The sequence below is a fragment of the Heterodontus francisci genome, chromosome 3, assembly GCF_036365525.1.
Source record: "Heterodontus francisci isolate sHetFra1 chromosome 3, sHetFra1.hap1, whole genome shotgun sequence".
Taxonomy (NCBI): Eukaryota; Metazoa; Chordata; class Chondrichthyes; order Heterodontiformes; family Heterodontidae; genus Heterodontus; species Heterodontus francisci.
Genome location: NC_090373.1, coordinates 87,867,067 through 87,881,448, shown reverse-complemented (window position 1 = coordinate 87,881,448; position 14,382 = coordinate 87,867,067). Strand labels below are relative to the sequence as shown.

At 42.3% G+C, this 14,382-nt stretch overlaps 1 protein-coding gene across 3 annotated transcripts in view; it reads right to left on the bottom strand.

Annotated features, from left to right (window-relative positions):
- Window positions 1-14,382, bottom strand: part of msraa (methionine sulfoxide reductase Aa) — a 395,564-nt gene that overhangs the window by 220,262 nt on the left and 160,920 nt on the right. For 2 of the 3 annotated variants that reach the window (XM_068024103.1, XM_068024101.1), the window contains one exon: window positions 10,336-10,404. The exons of the other annotated variant lie outside the window; for it this stretch is intronic. In XM_068024103.1, coding sequence (XP_067880204.1) covers window positions 10,336-10,404 — 69 coding nt within the window. The remainder of the gene's footprint in view (window positions 1-10,335; window positions 10,405-14,382) is intronic. 3 annotated transcript variants of the gene reach the window in all.

Genomic DNA, 14,382 nt, shown 5'->3' with positions numbered 1-14,382 from the left:
GCTATCTTCTTCCCTCTCCCTGAAGAGGAACAAAATCTTCCACATGACTAAATGGTAAATCATCTTGGATCACCTGGGTCAATATTTCCAACACCACACAGACAGTGTTTTGTGATACAAGGAAGCTCCAATATCCTGAAGCGGTTGCCAATGCCTTTTGGTTTTACTATCTCTCCTTCACCCCTCTGTTTCACCATTATAATCATCATGTGGAACTAACTATCCTTGCTTTCACCCTTTGGTTCCTCAATTCCTTTTCCAGTTTTCTCTCTGGTTTTCTTTTTTTCTCCTCTGCTCATTTCTCTAATTGGAGGGTACCACAACCAAACGCAACATGGCCAGCTGATCATTGGGCCAACTGAACCCACTGACAGCTGAAGAAACAACAGTACAGCTATACTGTCAATTTACAACTGGATGGTTATCTATATCACCTGAGGTTAGCGGGGAGTTGTGCAGGCATGGAGTGGTGCACCACTTAAGATACTGAAAGACCCCAGACCCCAGTGGGAACTGACAGAATCCACTCATACTACAGTGATGACAACCCTTTTATTCTTGCACATATTTCATGATCTTCATGGAGACAAGAATAAGCAAGCACAACCCGCCATGACCTCAGACTTCCAAAAGCACATGTGCAGCATCTTCCGTTTCCTCTTCTCGTTTTACCCTGCATCTTTGTAACTTTTGAAGCATTTTCTCCAATCTGAATTCCATTCATTTCCATTTCCAGTCTCCCTACATTCATGAACTGATGTTCACTGAAAGTCAAGTTGCTGCTCTATCTGACCATTTCAATTTCCCCCAATCTTTCATCTCAAACTTCCAGTCCAAACAACTATGAAAATAATGCCAGCAACATCGGGGTGTAAAGAAAACAGACACTAAACCAAAGAGAGAAATTAAAAGGAGGCTGGGGTTATCTTTGCAATCTAGAATGATGCTAAAGTAGTGGTAGGGGTCCGCTTGGGTTGCCAACTCCAGTTGGACATATTCTTGGAGGTTCCATTACATAAACCCTCACCTCCAACTGTCAAACTGCCAATTATTCCCCAGCCCATCCCCAATACATTTATAAATAAACAAGTGTTCAAAGAAAATGAAAATAATTTTTAATGCCCCTATGATCTTTCTCCTGGGTTTCTCACAGCAGTACCCAGGAAATTAAACGACTTTAATTAAGAGATTCCAGCACAATCCTGGAGAGTTGGCAACTCTAGTGTCAGCAGAGCAGGAGGCCTGGTAGAACTTGGTGGTCAAACTAAAGAAGCTGATTGTCCTTACGTTCAGTCTGATGTCCTGTCTGCTCATTTTAGCTCCCTTGAATTATTGGACTGCAACCTACTGTGGGTAAAAATAATCTCTCTCACCTCGCTGAATTTATTTACCATCTCCATTGTTCTGCTAGCCTTGAAAACTCCATAGATTTCAATTTTTGTAAAGCAAAATCAAATCTATCAGCTCCAAAATTCCCTGCATTGAAAGTAATCCTTAAATCAGATTTGCACTGAAGAGTTATCAATTTAATTTCTCAATGATTGTTTTCCTAAACAATGAGCTTCACGTCTTGTCAGAGATGATTAATAATTACACTTTGTTCCTGAAGAGAATTCCGAAAAGAAACACTGGCTTATTCAATAAGGCAATTTGTATCAGTGATTGTAATAAATATTCTTTCTATATTTTTAACTATATAAATATATATACCAATTAAAATCACAAAATTATACATTAGCTCAAAGGGTTAGATACAAAGGGCTAGTAAATTTAAAATCCAATGGAAGCAGTCATTGTGCAAATACATTCACCTCAGTTTCTGCTGTGCTGCAACCTCTTATGATTTAACTGTTATCTTTTTGTCCTACTTTGGAAGATTTTCCTATTCCCTCTCAATTATGTTCTTCATCACAGAATATTCTCCAATCATGAAAGCCACTCGACAATTGCTCCCATGCAGATGATGCTGTGTTGCTCACTGCTACAATATGCACAATAGTACTCTGTGACATCATGCCCTTCACGATTGCTCATCTCCTAAAGGTGAACCGCTTAACTATTCTACCCCTCACCTGAAGGGAAAAAGAACAGAAGTAAAAACATATTAGGCCTGCAACTAATTTTGTTTTGCCCCAGAGACATATGAGTAGTGGGCACTCAGTGGATTCAGATCAGCAGTCCAATCCTCCTATAACACAGTATTAGTATGCTAGCACATACAAACATACGAATTAGGAGCAGGAATAGGCCACTCGACCCCTCGAGCCTGCTCCACCATTCAGTAAGTTCATAGCTGAACTGATTACTCCACATTTCCGCCTACCCCTGATAACCTTCCACCGCCTTGCCTTAAAAATATTCAAAGACTCTGCTTCCACTGCCTTTTGAGGAAGAGAATTCCAAAGACTCACGACCCTCAGAGAAAAAAATTATCCTCAACTCTGTCTTAAACAGGCGACCCCTTATTTTTAAACAGGGACCACTAGGTTGAGATTCTTCCACAAGGGGAAACATCCTTTCCACATCCACACTGTCAAGACCCCTCAGGATCTTATATGTTTTAATCAAGTCACCTCTTACTCTTCCAAATTCCAGCAGATACAAGCCTAGCCTGTCCAATCTGTTCTCGTAAGACAGCCCACCCATTCCAGGTATTAGTCTGGTAAACCTTCTCTGTACTGCCTCCAATGCATTTATATCCTTCCTTAAGTAAGGAGACTAGTACTGTAAACAGTACTCCAGATGTGGTCTCACCAATGCCCTGTATAGCTGAAGCATAACCTCCCTACTTTTGTATTCAATTCCCCTTGCGATAAACGATAACATTCTATTAGCTTTCCTAATTAGGTGCTGTACCTGCATACTAACCTTTTACGATTCATGTACTAGGACACCCAGATCCCTCTGCATCTCAGAGCTCTGCAATCTTGCACCATTTAGATAATATGCTTCTTTTTTATTCTTCCTGCCAAAGTGGACAATTTCACACTTTCCCACATTATACTTCCTTTGCCAGGTCTTTGCCCACTCACTTAACCTATCTATATCCCTTTGTAGCCTCCTTATGTCCCCTTCACAAGTTACTTTCCTACCTATCTTTGTGTCATCAGCAAATTTAGCAATTAAACCTTAGGTCCCTTCATCTAAGTCATTTATATAAATTGTAAAAAGTTGAGGCACCAACACAGATCCCTGTGGCACACCACTTGCTACATCCTGCCAACCAGAAAATGACTCATTTATGCCTTCTCTCTGTTTCCTGTGAGATAGCCAATCTTCCATCCATGCCAATATGTTCTCCGCTACACCATGAGCTTTTATTTTATGCAATAATCTTTGATGTAGCACCTTATCAAATGCCTTCTGGGAATCTAAGTAGAATACATCCACCGGTTCCCTTTATCCACAGCATATGTAACTCCCTCAAAGAACTGGAAAAAATTGATTAAACATGATTTCCCTTTCACAAAGCCATGTTGACTCTGCCTGATTACCCTGAATTCTTCGAAATGCCCTACTATACCATCTTTAATAATAGCTTCTAACATTTTCCCTAAAACAGATGTTCAGCTAACTGACCTGTAGTTTCCTGCTTTCTGTCTCCCTCCCTGTTTGAATAAAGGAGTTACATTCGCTATTTTCCAGTCTAAAGGAACCTTCCCCGAATCAAGCGAATTTTGGAAAATTAAAACCAATGTATAAACTATCTCACTAGCCACTTCTTTTAACACCCTAGCATGAAGTCCATCAGGACCCTGGGACTTGTAAGCCTGCAGCTCCAACAATTTGTTCAGTACCACTTCCCTGGTGATTGTAATTTTCTTGAGTTCCTCCCTCCCTTCCATTCCCTGATTTACAGCTAATACTGGGATGTTACTTGTATCCTCAATAGTGAAGACCGATGCAAAATATTTGTTCAATTCACGTGCCATCTCCTTATTCTCCACTATTAATTCCCCAGACTCACTTTTTATAGGACCAACACTCACTTTGTTAACTTTCCTTTTTTAAATGTCTATAGAAACTCTTACTATCTGTCTTAATATTTCTAGCTAGCTTTCTCTCGTGCTCTAATTTTACCTTCCTTATCTATCTTTTAGTCCTTCTTTGCTGTTTTTTATATTCTGTCCAATCTTCTGACCTGCCACCCATCTTTGCGCAATTATAGGCTTTTTCTTTAAGTTAATACTATCTTTAACTGTTTTAGTAAACCACAGATGGCAGGTCCCACCCTTGGAATTTTTCTTTCTCGTTGCAATGTATCTATTCTGTGTATTCTGAAATATCCCCTTAAATGTCTGCCACTGCATCTCTATTGCCCTATCCCTTAACCTGATTTGCCAGTTCACTTTAGCTAGCTCTACTTTCATGCGCTCATAATTGCCCTGATTTAAGTTTAAAATACGAGCCTTGGACCCACTCTTCTCTCCCTCAAACTGAATGTAAAATGCAATCATATTATGATCGCTGCTACCTAGGGGTGCCTTAACTATGAGGTCATTAATTATTCCTATCTCACTGCACAATACTAGGTCTAGTATAGCCTGCTCTAGGCTTGGTTCGAGAACCTTTTGTTCCAAGACATTATCCCGTAAACATTCTATGTACTCCTCATCTCGGCTACTTCTGCCCATCTGATTTTTCCAGTCTATACGTAGGTTAAAATCCACCATAATTACACCTGAACAGCTGGTGTAGAAGGGAGGGTTTCAGATATCTGGACCATTGCGAGATTTGCTATCGTCACTCGGGAGGATTTAAACTAGTGTGGCAGGGGGGTGGGAACCAGAGCAATAGGACAGCAAGTGAAATAAATGAGGGGGAACTAGTAAATAAGGCCAGTAGGACTAAGAGGAAGAGCAGGCAGAGAGATATTGCGGAGCACAGCGGGACTGGTGGTCTGAAGTGCATTTGTTTCAATGCGAGAAGTATAACAGGTAAGGCAGATGAACTTAGAGCTTGGATTAGTACTTGGAACTATGATGTTGTTGCTATTACAGAAACTTGGTTCAGGGAACGACAGGATTGGCAGCTAAATGTTCCAGGATTTAGAAACTTCAGGCAGGATAGAGGGGGATGTAAAAGGGGTGATGGAGTTGCATTACTGGTTAAGGAGAATATCACAGCTGTACTGCGGGAGGACACCTCGGAGGGGTCGTGCAGCGAGGCAATATGGGTGGAGCTCAGGAATATGAAGGGTGCAGTCACGATGTTGGGGGTTTACGACAGGCCTCCCAACAGCCAGCGGGAGGCAGAGGAGCAGATATGTGGACAGATTTTGGAAAGATGTAAAGGTAACAGGGTTGTAGTGGTGGGTGATTTTAACTTCCCCAATATTGACTGGGACTCACTTAGTGCTAGGGGCTTGGATGGGGCAGAATTTGTAAGGAGCATCCAGGGGGGCTTCTTGAAACAATATGTAGATAATCCAACTAGGGATGGGGCCATACTGGACCTGGTATTGGGGAATGAGCCCGGCCAGGTGGTCGAAGTTTCAGTAGGGAGCATTTCGGGAACAGTGACCATAATTCCATAAGTTTTAAGGTACTTGTAGATAAGGATAAGAGTAGTCCTCGGGTGAAGGTGCTAAATTGGGGGAAGGCTAATTATAACAATATTAGGCAGGAACTGAAGAATTTAGATTGGGGGCGGCTGTTTGAGGGTAAATCAACATCTTACATGTGGGAGTCTTTCAAACGTCAGTTGATTAGAATCCAGGGCCAGCATGTTCCTGTGAGGAAGAAGGATAAGTTTGGCAAGTTTCGGGAACCTTGGATAATGCAGGATATTGTGAGCCTCGTCAAAAAGAAAAATGAAGCATTCGTAAGGGCTGGAAGGCTAGGAACAGTATAGATCGGTTGGAGACTTGGGCGGAGAAATGGCAGATGGCGTTTAATCCGGACAAATGTGAGGTAATGCATTTGGAAGGTCTAATGCAGGTGGGAAGTATACAGTAAATGGCAGAACCCTTGGGAGTATTGACAGGCAGAGAGATCTGGGCGTACAGGTCCACAGGTCACTGAAAGTGGCAACGCAGGTGGATAAGGTAGTCAAGAAGGCATACGGCATGCTTACCTTCATCGGGCAGCGCATAGAGTATAAAAATTGGCAAGTCATGCTGCAGCTGTACAGAACTTTAGTTAGGCCACACTTAGAATATTGCGTGCAATTCTGGTCGCCACACTACCAGAAGGACGTGGAGGCTTTGGAGAGGGTACAGAAGAAGTTTACCAGGATGTTGCCTGGTCTGGAGGGCATTAGCTATGAGGAGAGGTTGGATAAACTCGGATTGTTTTCACTGGAACGACGGAGGTGCAGGGGCGACATGATCGAGGTTTACAAAGTTATAAGCGGCATGGACAGAGTGGATAGTCAGAAGCTTTTTCCCAGGGTGGAAGAGTCAGTTACTAGGGGACATAGGTTTAAGGTGAGAGGGGCAAAGTTTAGAGGGGATGTGTGAGGCAAGTTCTTTACACAGAGGGTGGTGAGTGCCTGGAACTTGCTGCCGGGGGAGGTGGTGGAAGCAGGTACGATAGCGACGTTTAAGAGGCATCTTGACAAATACATGAATCGGATGGGAATAGAGGGATACGGTCCCCGGAAGTGCAGAAGGTGTTAGTTTAGGCAGGCATCAAGATCGGCACAGGCTTGGAGGGCCGAATGGCCTGTTCCTGTGCTGTACTGTTCTTTGTTCTTTATAATTATCACTGTACCTTTCTGACAAGCTGCCGTTATTTCTTCCTTTGTACCCCTGATGTTTCATTTTCAGTGCACCTATTTACTGGTAGTTAGATTGGGGGTGTGCATCTAGTAACTATCCGAATGGCTGGTATTGACGTCTTACAAATTGTCATCTTTCCCATTCCTTTCCTCTACACCAAACCCCAAGCCAGTTTGGAGACCTTGATTTATTTCTCTTTGACCTCCTTCTGTAGTTATACGGAATGTCAGAATCTGTACTGGCTCAATGTGCTTTATGTACTGTTTATGATTTTTGCAAGCCTGAAACAAAGAACCTCAAGATGTCAAGGAATGAAGTAACATTTTGGATGTGGTTCACTATCCCCCTTTACTTGGATCTCTTCCCCTCATGAGAATGACAGAAGAAAGAAAAATGGCAAACCTGGGCTATCCTCAGCCATTTTGTTTACACAATCTCTAGCTTCTCATGCCAAATGTAGATGTAGCTAAAAACAGATGTAAACAGGTGATCTAATTCAGAGTATTGGACCTGAATTTGGTATAAAATAGGCTGCAAGTTGCTATGAGCCGGTTTCTCACTTTGGGCGTAAATAAATTTCACCCCCTGGATTTCTTCGCTTTTTATTGCATACCTTTAGATGCGTCACTCTCGACAAGACCCTGGTTTCAAGCTCACGCAAAGGAAATTGCCTCCAAAGTGCAGTTCCAGTTGGCCCATCTGCATGGTTCTGCTGTGGCTCCATCAAAAAGACATTTTGATGGCATACAGCAGTTTGGCAGTAAAAATGCGATGAATTATGATCTCATAAGATTGGTGCACTTAAGAAAATTGTGAAAATTACAGAAACTCACCCTGTGGATAACTATAATTGTGAGCCTATATCTGACCACTCTGCAATGAGTATGTTGTGGCTATACTCTAGTGACGCACTCTTGCTTTTTTATTCATTCTTGGGATGAGCTGTCGCTGGCTAGGCCACCATTTGTTGCCCATCTCTAATTGCACTTGAGAAGGTGGTGGTGAGCCACCTTCTTGAACCGCTGCAGTCCATCTGGTATAGGTACACTTGCAGTGCTGTTAGGGAGGGAGATACAGGCTTTTGATCCAGCAACTGTGAAGGAAAGGCGACATAGTTCCAAGTCAAGATGCTTCTGGTTTGGAAAGGAACGTAAAGGTGGTGGTGTTCCCATCTGCTGCCCTTGTTCATCTAGGTGGTAGAGGTCGCAGGTTTGGAAGGTGCTGTCGAAGGAGCTACAGTGCATCTTGCAGATGGTACACACTGCTGCTACTGTGGAGGAGGCAGTGAATGTTTAAGGTGGTGGATGGGGTGCTGATCAAGTGGGCTGCTTTGTTCTGGACGGTGTCGAGCTTCTTGAGTGTTGCTGGAGCTGCACTCATCCAGGCAAGTGGGGAATATTCTATCACACTCCTGACTTATGCTTTGTAGATGGTGGACATCCTTTGTGGAGTCAGGAGCTGAGTTACCCGTCATAGAATTCCCAGCCTCTGACCTATTAGTGTTTTTTTTTAAAGTTGTGGACTCAAACTGCTTTTTTGTGTGTGAAATTTCTTATTAATTTTAACTTATGCTAGGGTTGCCACCTCAAGAATCCAAGGAAGAAATTAATTATGAGCCCTTATTAATACTGCCCTTTTAGTCCTGTGCCATAGCAAATAAATTTTTAATGTAACTTTTCCATCAGGTCAATAAACTACATTTTTCCACAACTTAAATAAAAGCAAAATACTGCGGATGCTGGAAATCTGAAATTAAAACAAGAAATGCTGGAACCACTCAGCAGGTCTGGCAGCATCTGTGGAAAGAGAAGCAGAGTTAACGTTTCAGGTCAGTGACCCTTCTTTGGAACTGACAAATATTAGAAATGTCAAAGGTTATAAGCAAGTGAGGTGGGGGTGGGGCAAGAGATAACAAAGGAGAAGGTGTAGATTGGAAAGGCCACATAGCTGACCAAAAGGTCATGGAGCAAAGGCAAACAATATGTAAATGGTGTGTTGAAAGACAAAGCATTAGTACAGAAAAGGTGTTAACGGACTGAATATTGAACAGCAGCAAGTGCAAACATGAAAAAAAAACCATGGGTAAGCAAACTGAACAAACTAAGATGAAATGAAATAAATGCAAAAAAAGGTTGTAAAAAATGTAAAAAAGAAAACAAGAAAAAAGAAAAACAACTAAAAATGAAAGTAAAATGGGGGGCTGTCATGCTCTGAAATTATTGAACTCAATGTTCAGTCCGGCAGGCTGTAGTGTGCCTAATCGGTAGATGAGATGCAGTTCCTCGAGCTTGCGTTGATGTTCACTGGAACACTGCAGCAATCCCAGGACAGAGATGTGAGCATGAGAGCAGGGGGGAGTGTTGAAATGGCAAGCAACCGGAAGCTCAGGGTCCTGATTGCGGACTGAGCGGATGTGTTCCGCAAAGCGGTCCCCAGTCTGCGCTTGGTCTCCCCAATGTAAAGGAGACCACATTGTGAGCAGCGAATGCAGTATACTATATTGAAAGAAGTACAAGTAAATCACTGCTTCACCTGAAAGGAGTGTTTGGGGCCTGGGATAGTGAGGAGAGAGGAGGTAAATGGGCAGATATTACACCTCCTGCGATTGCAGGGGAAGGTGCCATGGGACGGGGACGAGGTGGTGGGGGTAATGGAGGAGTGGACCAGGGTGTCGCGGAGGGAACGATCCCTTCGGAATGCTGACAGGGGAAGGGAGGGGAAGATGTGTTTGGTAGTGGCATCATGCTGGAGGTGGCAGAAGTGGCGGAGGATGATCCTTTGGACATGGAGGCTGATGGGGTGGAAAGTGAGGACAACGGGAACCCTGTCACGGTTCTGGGAGGGAGGGGAAGGGTTGAGGGCAGAGGTACGGGAAATGTGCCGGACACGGTTGAGGGCCCTGTCAACAACAGTGGGGGGGGGATCCTCGGTTGAGGAAAAAGGAGGTCATACCAGAAGCACCGTCATGGAAGGTAGCATCATCAGAGCAGATGTTTGCACTTGCTGCTGTTCAATATTCAGTCCATTAACACCTTTTCTGTACTAATGCTTTGTCTTTCAACACACCATTTACATATTGTTTGCCTTTGCTCCATGACCTTTTGGTTAGCTATGTGGCCTTGTCCAATCTACACCTTCTCCTTTGTTATCTCTTGCCCCACCCCCACCTCACTTGCTTATAACCTGTGACATTTTTAATATTTGTCAGTTCCGAAGAAGGGTCACTGACCTGAAACGTTAACTCTGCTTCTCTTCCCACAGATGCTGCCAGACCTGCTGAGTGGTTCCAGCATTTCTTGTTTTTCCACAACTTTTTCAATAGCCTTACGTAAAACAGTAATGATGTGAATTATGTTCATAATTACTCTCATCATCAAATTAGATTTTTTTCCCACAAATATCAAGCACACACTTTTGTTTTTACTTTTCTGGAATCAGCACACAGTTTCCGGAAATAGCTATTTCTGGGAAGATGTAGAGAATCTGTGACACAAGCACCTCTGAAGAAGGCACCATGCCAAACCTGAGAAACAACCCCTTTGTGTTGAACTCCATGACTGAGTTATCTAATTGGAACATACACTACCTTAAATTTGCATTCAAGAATAACTTACCAAACATGACCATCTGCAGTCCTTCAGGGAATGGGTCGACTGTCCTATTTCCATTGACATGATGTTTTGCTGAAAAATGTCAGAAACAACACTTTTAAAATAAGGGCAAAGAAGTGCAAGCTGCCTAATTTACTTGCAGAAATGTCAAGCCAATAGTTTTCTGGGAGAGGTGTTTTAATTTGCTGTACCCAGAGACAAAGCTGTTTAAATTTAACTGAGCGCCTTTATCCTGTAAATGTGAAGTTACAATAAAACAATCTTCTAAAAAAAGTGCTGTTTGAGGCTCAAAGTGGTCAAACAAATACTGTCGCAATAATTTTTTATAGGACTTAACACAACAACAACAAAAAATTAGTAATAATGTTACAAAATTTTAGGTCCTTTATCTAACTTCGACTCCTGTGCCTAACTGGCTCCAGCAACGCAACAAAAGTAAAAATCAGACTCTGAATATGAAAAACAGTGGGATCCTTTCCCTAACAAGACGGAAAAACATAGCAGCAGTGGGCAAATAACAAAGCCAGCAACAAGCGAGGAAAACAATTCCTACAGCAACATGTCATATTTATCCACTTCCCCTATACACATACACTTCAAACCATATAAAAGGGATCCATCTTTGTGATAGGTTCTATGAAAGCCATTTTTAGGTCAGCCAGAAAAAGAATATGCAGTAGACTAAAGACAGGCGTTTGTTGAGTGAGATGCAGCATCAGTTTCCACATGTACACTGATGACACCCAAGTCTACCTCACCACCAACTCTCTTGACCCCTCCACTGTCTCCAATTTGTCTGACTGCTTGTCCAAGATCTAGTACTGGATGAGAAGAAATTTCCTCCAATTAAATATTCAGAGAACTAAAGCCATTGCCTTCAGTCCAGATACAAACTCCATTCCCTGGCCACCCACTCTCATCCTTCTCCCTGGCAACAGTCTGAGGTTGAACCAGACTGTTTGCAACCTTGGTGTCATATTTGATCCCAAGATGAGTTTCCAACCACAGGAGGTTAGTAAACAAAATTAGAGCACATGGGAGTGGGGTAATATACTGCAATGGATTGAGAATTGGTTAACAGATAGAAAGCAGAGAATAGGAATAAATGGGTCATTCTCAGGATGGCAGGCTGTTACTAGCGGGGTACCTCAAGGATCAGTGCTAGGGCCACAGCTGTTCACAATCTATATCAATGATTTGGATGCGGAGACCAAATGTAATATTTTCAAATTTGCTGATGACACAAAACTAGGTGGGAATGTAAGTTGTGAGGAGGATGCAAGGAGGCTTCAAGGGGATTTGGACAGGCTAAGTGAATGGGCAAGAGCATGGCAGATGGAATATAATGTGAATAAATGCAAAATGATCCGCTTAGGTAGAAAAATATAGAAATGCAGAGTATTTCTTAAATTGTGAGAGGTTGGGAAGTGTTGATGTCCAAAGGGACCTGGGTATTCTTGTTCATGAGTTACTAAAAGCTATTATGCATGTGCAGCAAGAAATCAGGAACGCAAATGGTACGCTGGCCTTCATTGCAAGGGGAATTGAGTACAGGAGTAAAGTTGTCTTGTTGCAATTGTATAAAGCCTTGGTGAGGCTGCACCTGGAGTACTGTATAAAGTTTTGGACTCCTTATCTAAGGAAGGAAATACTTGCCATACAGGGAGTGCAACAGAGGTTCCTTGGGTTCGTTCCCTGGGATGGCGGGTTTGTCTTATGAGGAGAGATTGCAGAAACTGGGCCTGTATTCGTTACAGTTTTGAAGAATAAGAGGTGATCTCTTTGAAACTTATAAAATTATTATAGGGTGTGACAAGTTAGAAGTGGATAGGATGTTTCCTCTGGCTGGTGAGTCTAGAACAAGGGAACACAGTCTCAGAATAAGGGGTAGGCCATTTACAACTGAGATGAGGAGGAATTTCTTTACTCAGGGGGTGGTGAATCTTTGGAATTCTCTGTCCCAGAGGGCTGTGGAAGCTCAATCATTGAGCATGTTCAAGACAGAAATCAATAGATATCTGGATACTAATGACATCAAGGGATATGGGGATAGTGTGGAAAAATGGCGTGGAGGTAGATGATTAGCCATGATCTGTTCTGAATGGTGGAGCAGGTTCAATGGGTCTAATGGCCTACTCCTGCTCCTATTTCCTATGTTCCTATATCCAAGCCATCACTAAGATTTCTACCTCATAACAGCGCCCAACTATCCCTGCCTCAGCTCATCTACTGCTGAAATGCTCATCCATTCCTTTGTTACCTCTAGACTTGACTATTCCAATGCACTCCTAACTAGCCTCCTATCTTCCACACTCCATAAACTTGAGGTCATCCAAAACTATGGTGTCCACGTCCGAACTCGCACCAAGTCCAAGTCTCATCCTCGTTTTCAAATTCCTCCACGCCTTGCCTCTCCCTATCTCTGTAATCTCCACCAGCCCCACCATCCTCCGAGATATCTGAGCTCCTCCAATTCTGGCCTCGATTTTAATCTCTCCACCATTTGTGACCTGCCTTCAGCTACCAAAGCCCTAAGCTCTGGAATTCCCTCCCTAAACATCTCTGCCTCTCTTTCCTCCTTTAAGACACTCCTTAAAACCTACCTCCTTGACTAAACCTTTGGCCATCTGTCCAAATATTTATGTGGCTCAGTTCCAAATTTTGCTTGATAATGCTTTGTGAAGGGCCTTGAGACATTTTACTATATTTAAGGGTGGCATAAACCGCAAATTGTTGTTATAGGAATTTAAACTATCTTAAAAAAAATTGCACCACCAGATTTAGGGGTGGGAAATCAGCAATAGGCTTATCTGTCTTTCCTTGCTGCACCATGGCTCGAGTAGCAGAGGAAGATCAGGACCTTGTTCTATGCACATCAGGCTCCCTCGTTTATTCAGTGTATCATGTACAACCTTATCTTCCACATTTCCATCATGGCCTGCTCCCACCTCCTAACCTGGAAACATCCACATTCAATCTGAACCCAAATCTGGAAGCTTGTTATCAGCCTTGGAATAATTTAATAAATTGTATAATCTGCCACTCATTAATCAGTACTACGCCTCCTATGTGCCCCTGAATTTAAACCAGCAAAAGCAAAATGGCAAAAGCAGTCATAAACCCATGAGGAGAAAGATACTTTATCATTTTCCAGCATTATGAGCTGGCACATTTTTGTGAAATAAAATTATGTGCATCTGTATGTATGTAACTCAGAGGTGGCAGAAAAACATTTTCTGTTTTATATCACGATGTTAGGAAAAACCACATGCTAATCAGATGCAAAATGGTCACGTGCAATATTTGTTAAGGACATGGAAGGAAAGTTTATATCTAGAAAAATCTTGCTGCAACTTTACCTTGTACTTACACTTGTAATGGAAAAGGATAATAGCTAAACGTTATCAACACATATTTTGGACTATTTCCCTCAAATTTTCCTTTCATAAAAAACATGCTTTGTCGTTAGGAATCTGTCAAAAGGTAACAGCCATTTTAGAACAGAATAGGCACAAAATCATTGGAGGAAACAGTGGAATTTTCGTTTTAAACTTCCACGCATAAATGTGGCAATCTAAACCAGATCAAATTCAAGTATTTGCAAGTTAATTTGCAATTTCATTTCAGCTTTGTTGCCTACATATATCTGAGTGTTCTGAAAAACTGGGTAAAGTTCTTTGAACTATTCCAATGTTGCTAGCTAGCTTTTTTAATCTAATTTTGCCTTTGTGAAGGAATTTAAATTGGGTCAATATATTGACTCATATCGACTGCCTTTACATCAAAATAATACATGAAAGGGAATTTTTTTTTAGCTTTTTTAGCTTCCCCTTGGTGAATCCTTGTTCACCGCTTTCCAATTATAAGGCAAAGAAACCAGCACAAACAGGCTTTCTTCGGTTTAAAGAAGAAAAGTTGAAATTTATCAAACTTAAACTCTGCACAGTGGCGCAGAGGTTAGCACCGTAGCCTCACAGCTCCAGCGACCCCGGGTTCGATTCTGGGTACTGCCTGTGCGGAGTTTGCAAGTTCTCCCTGTGGACCGTGTGA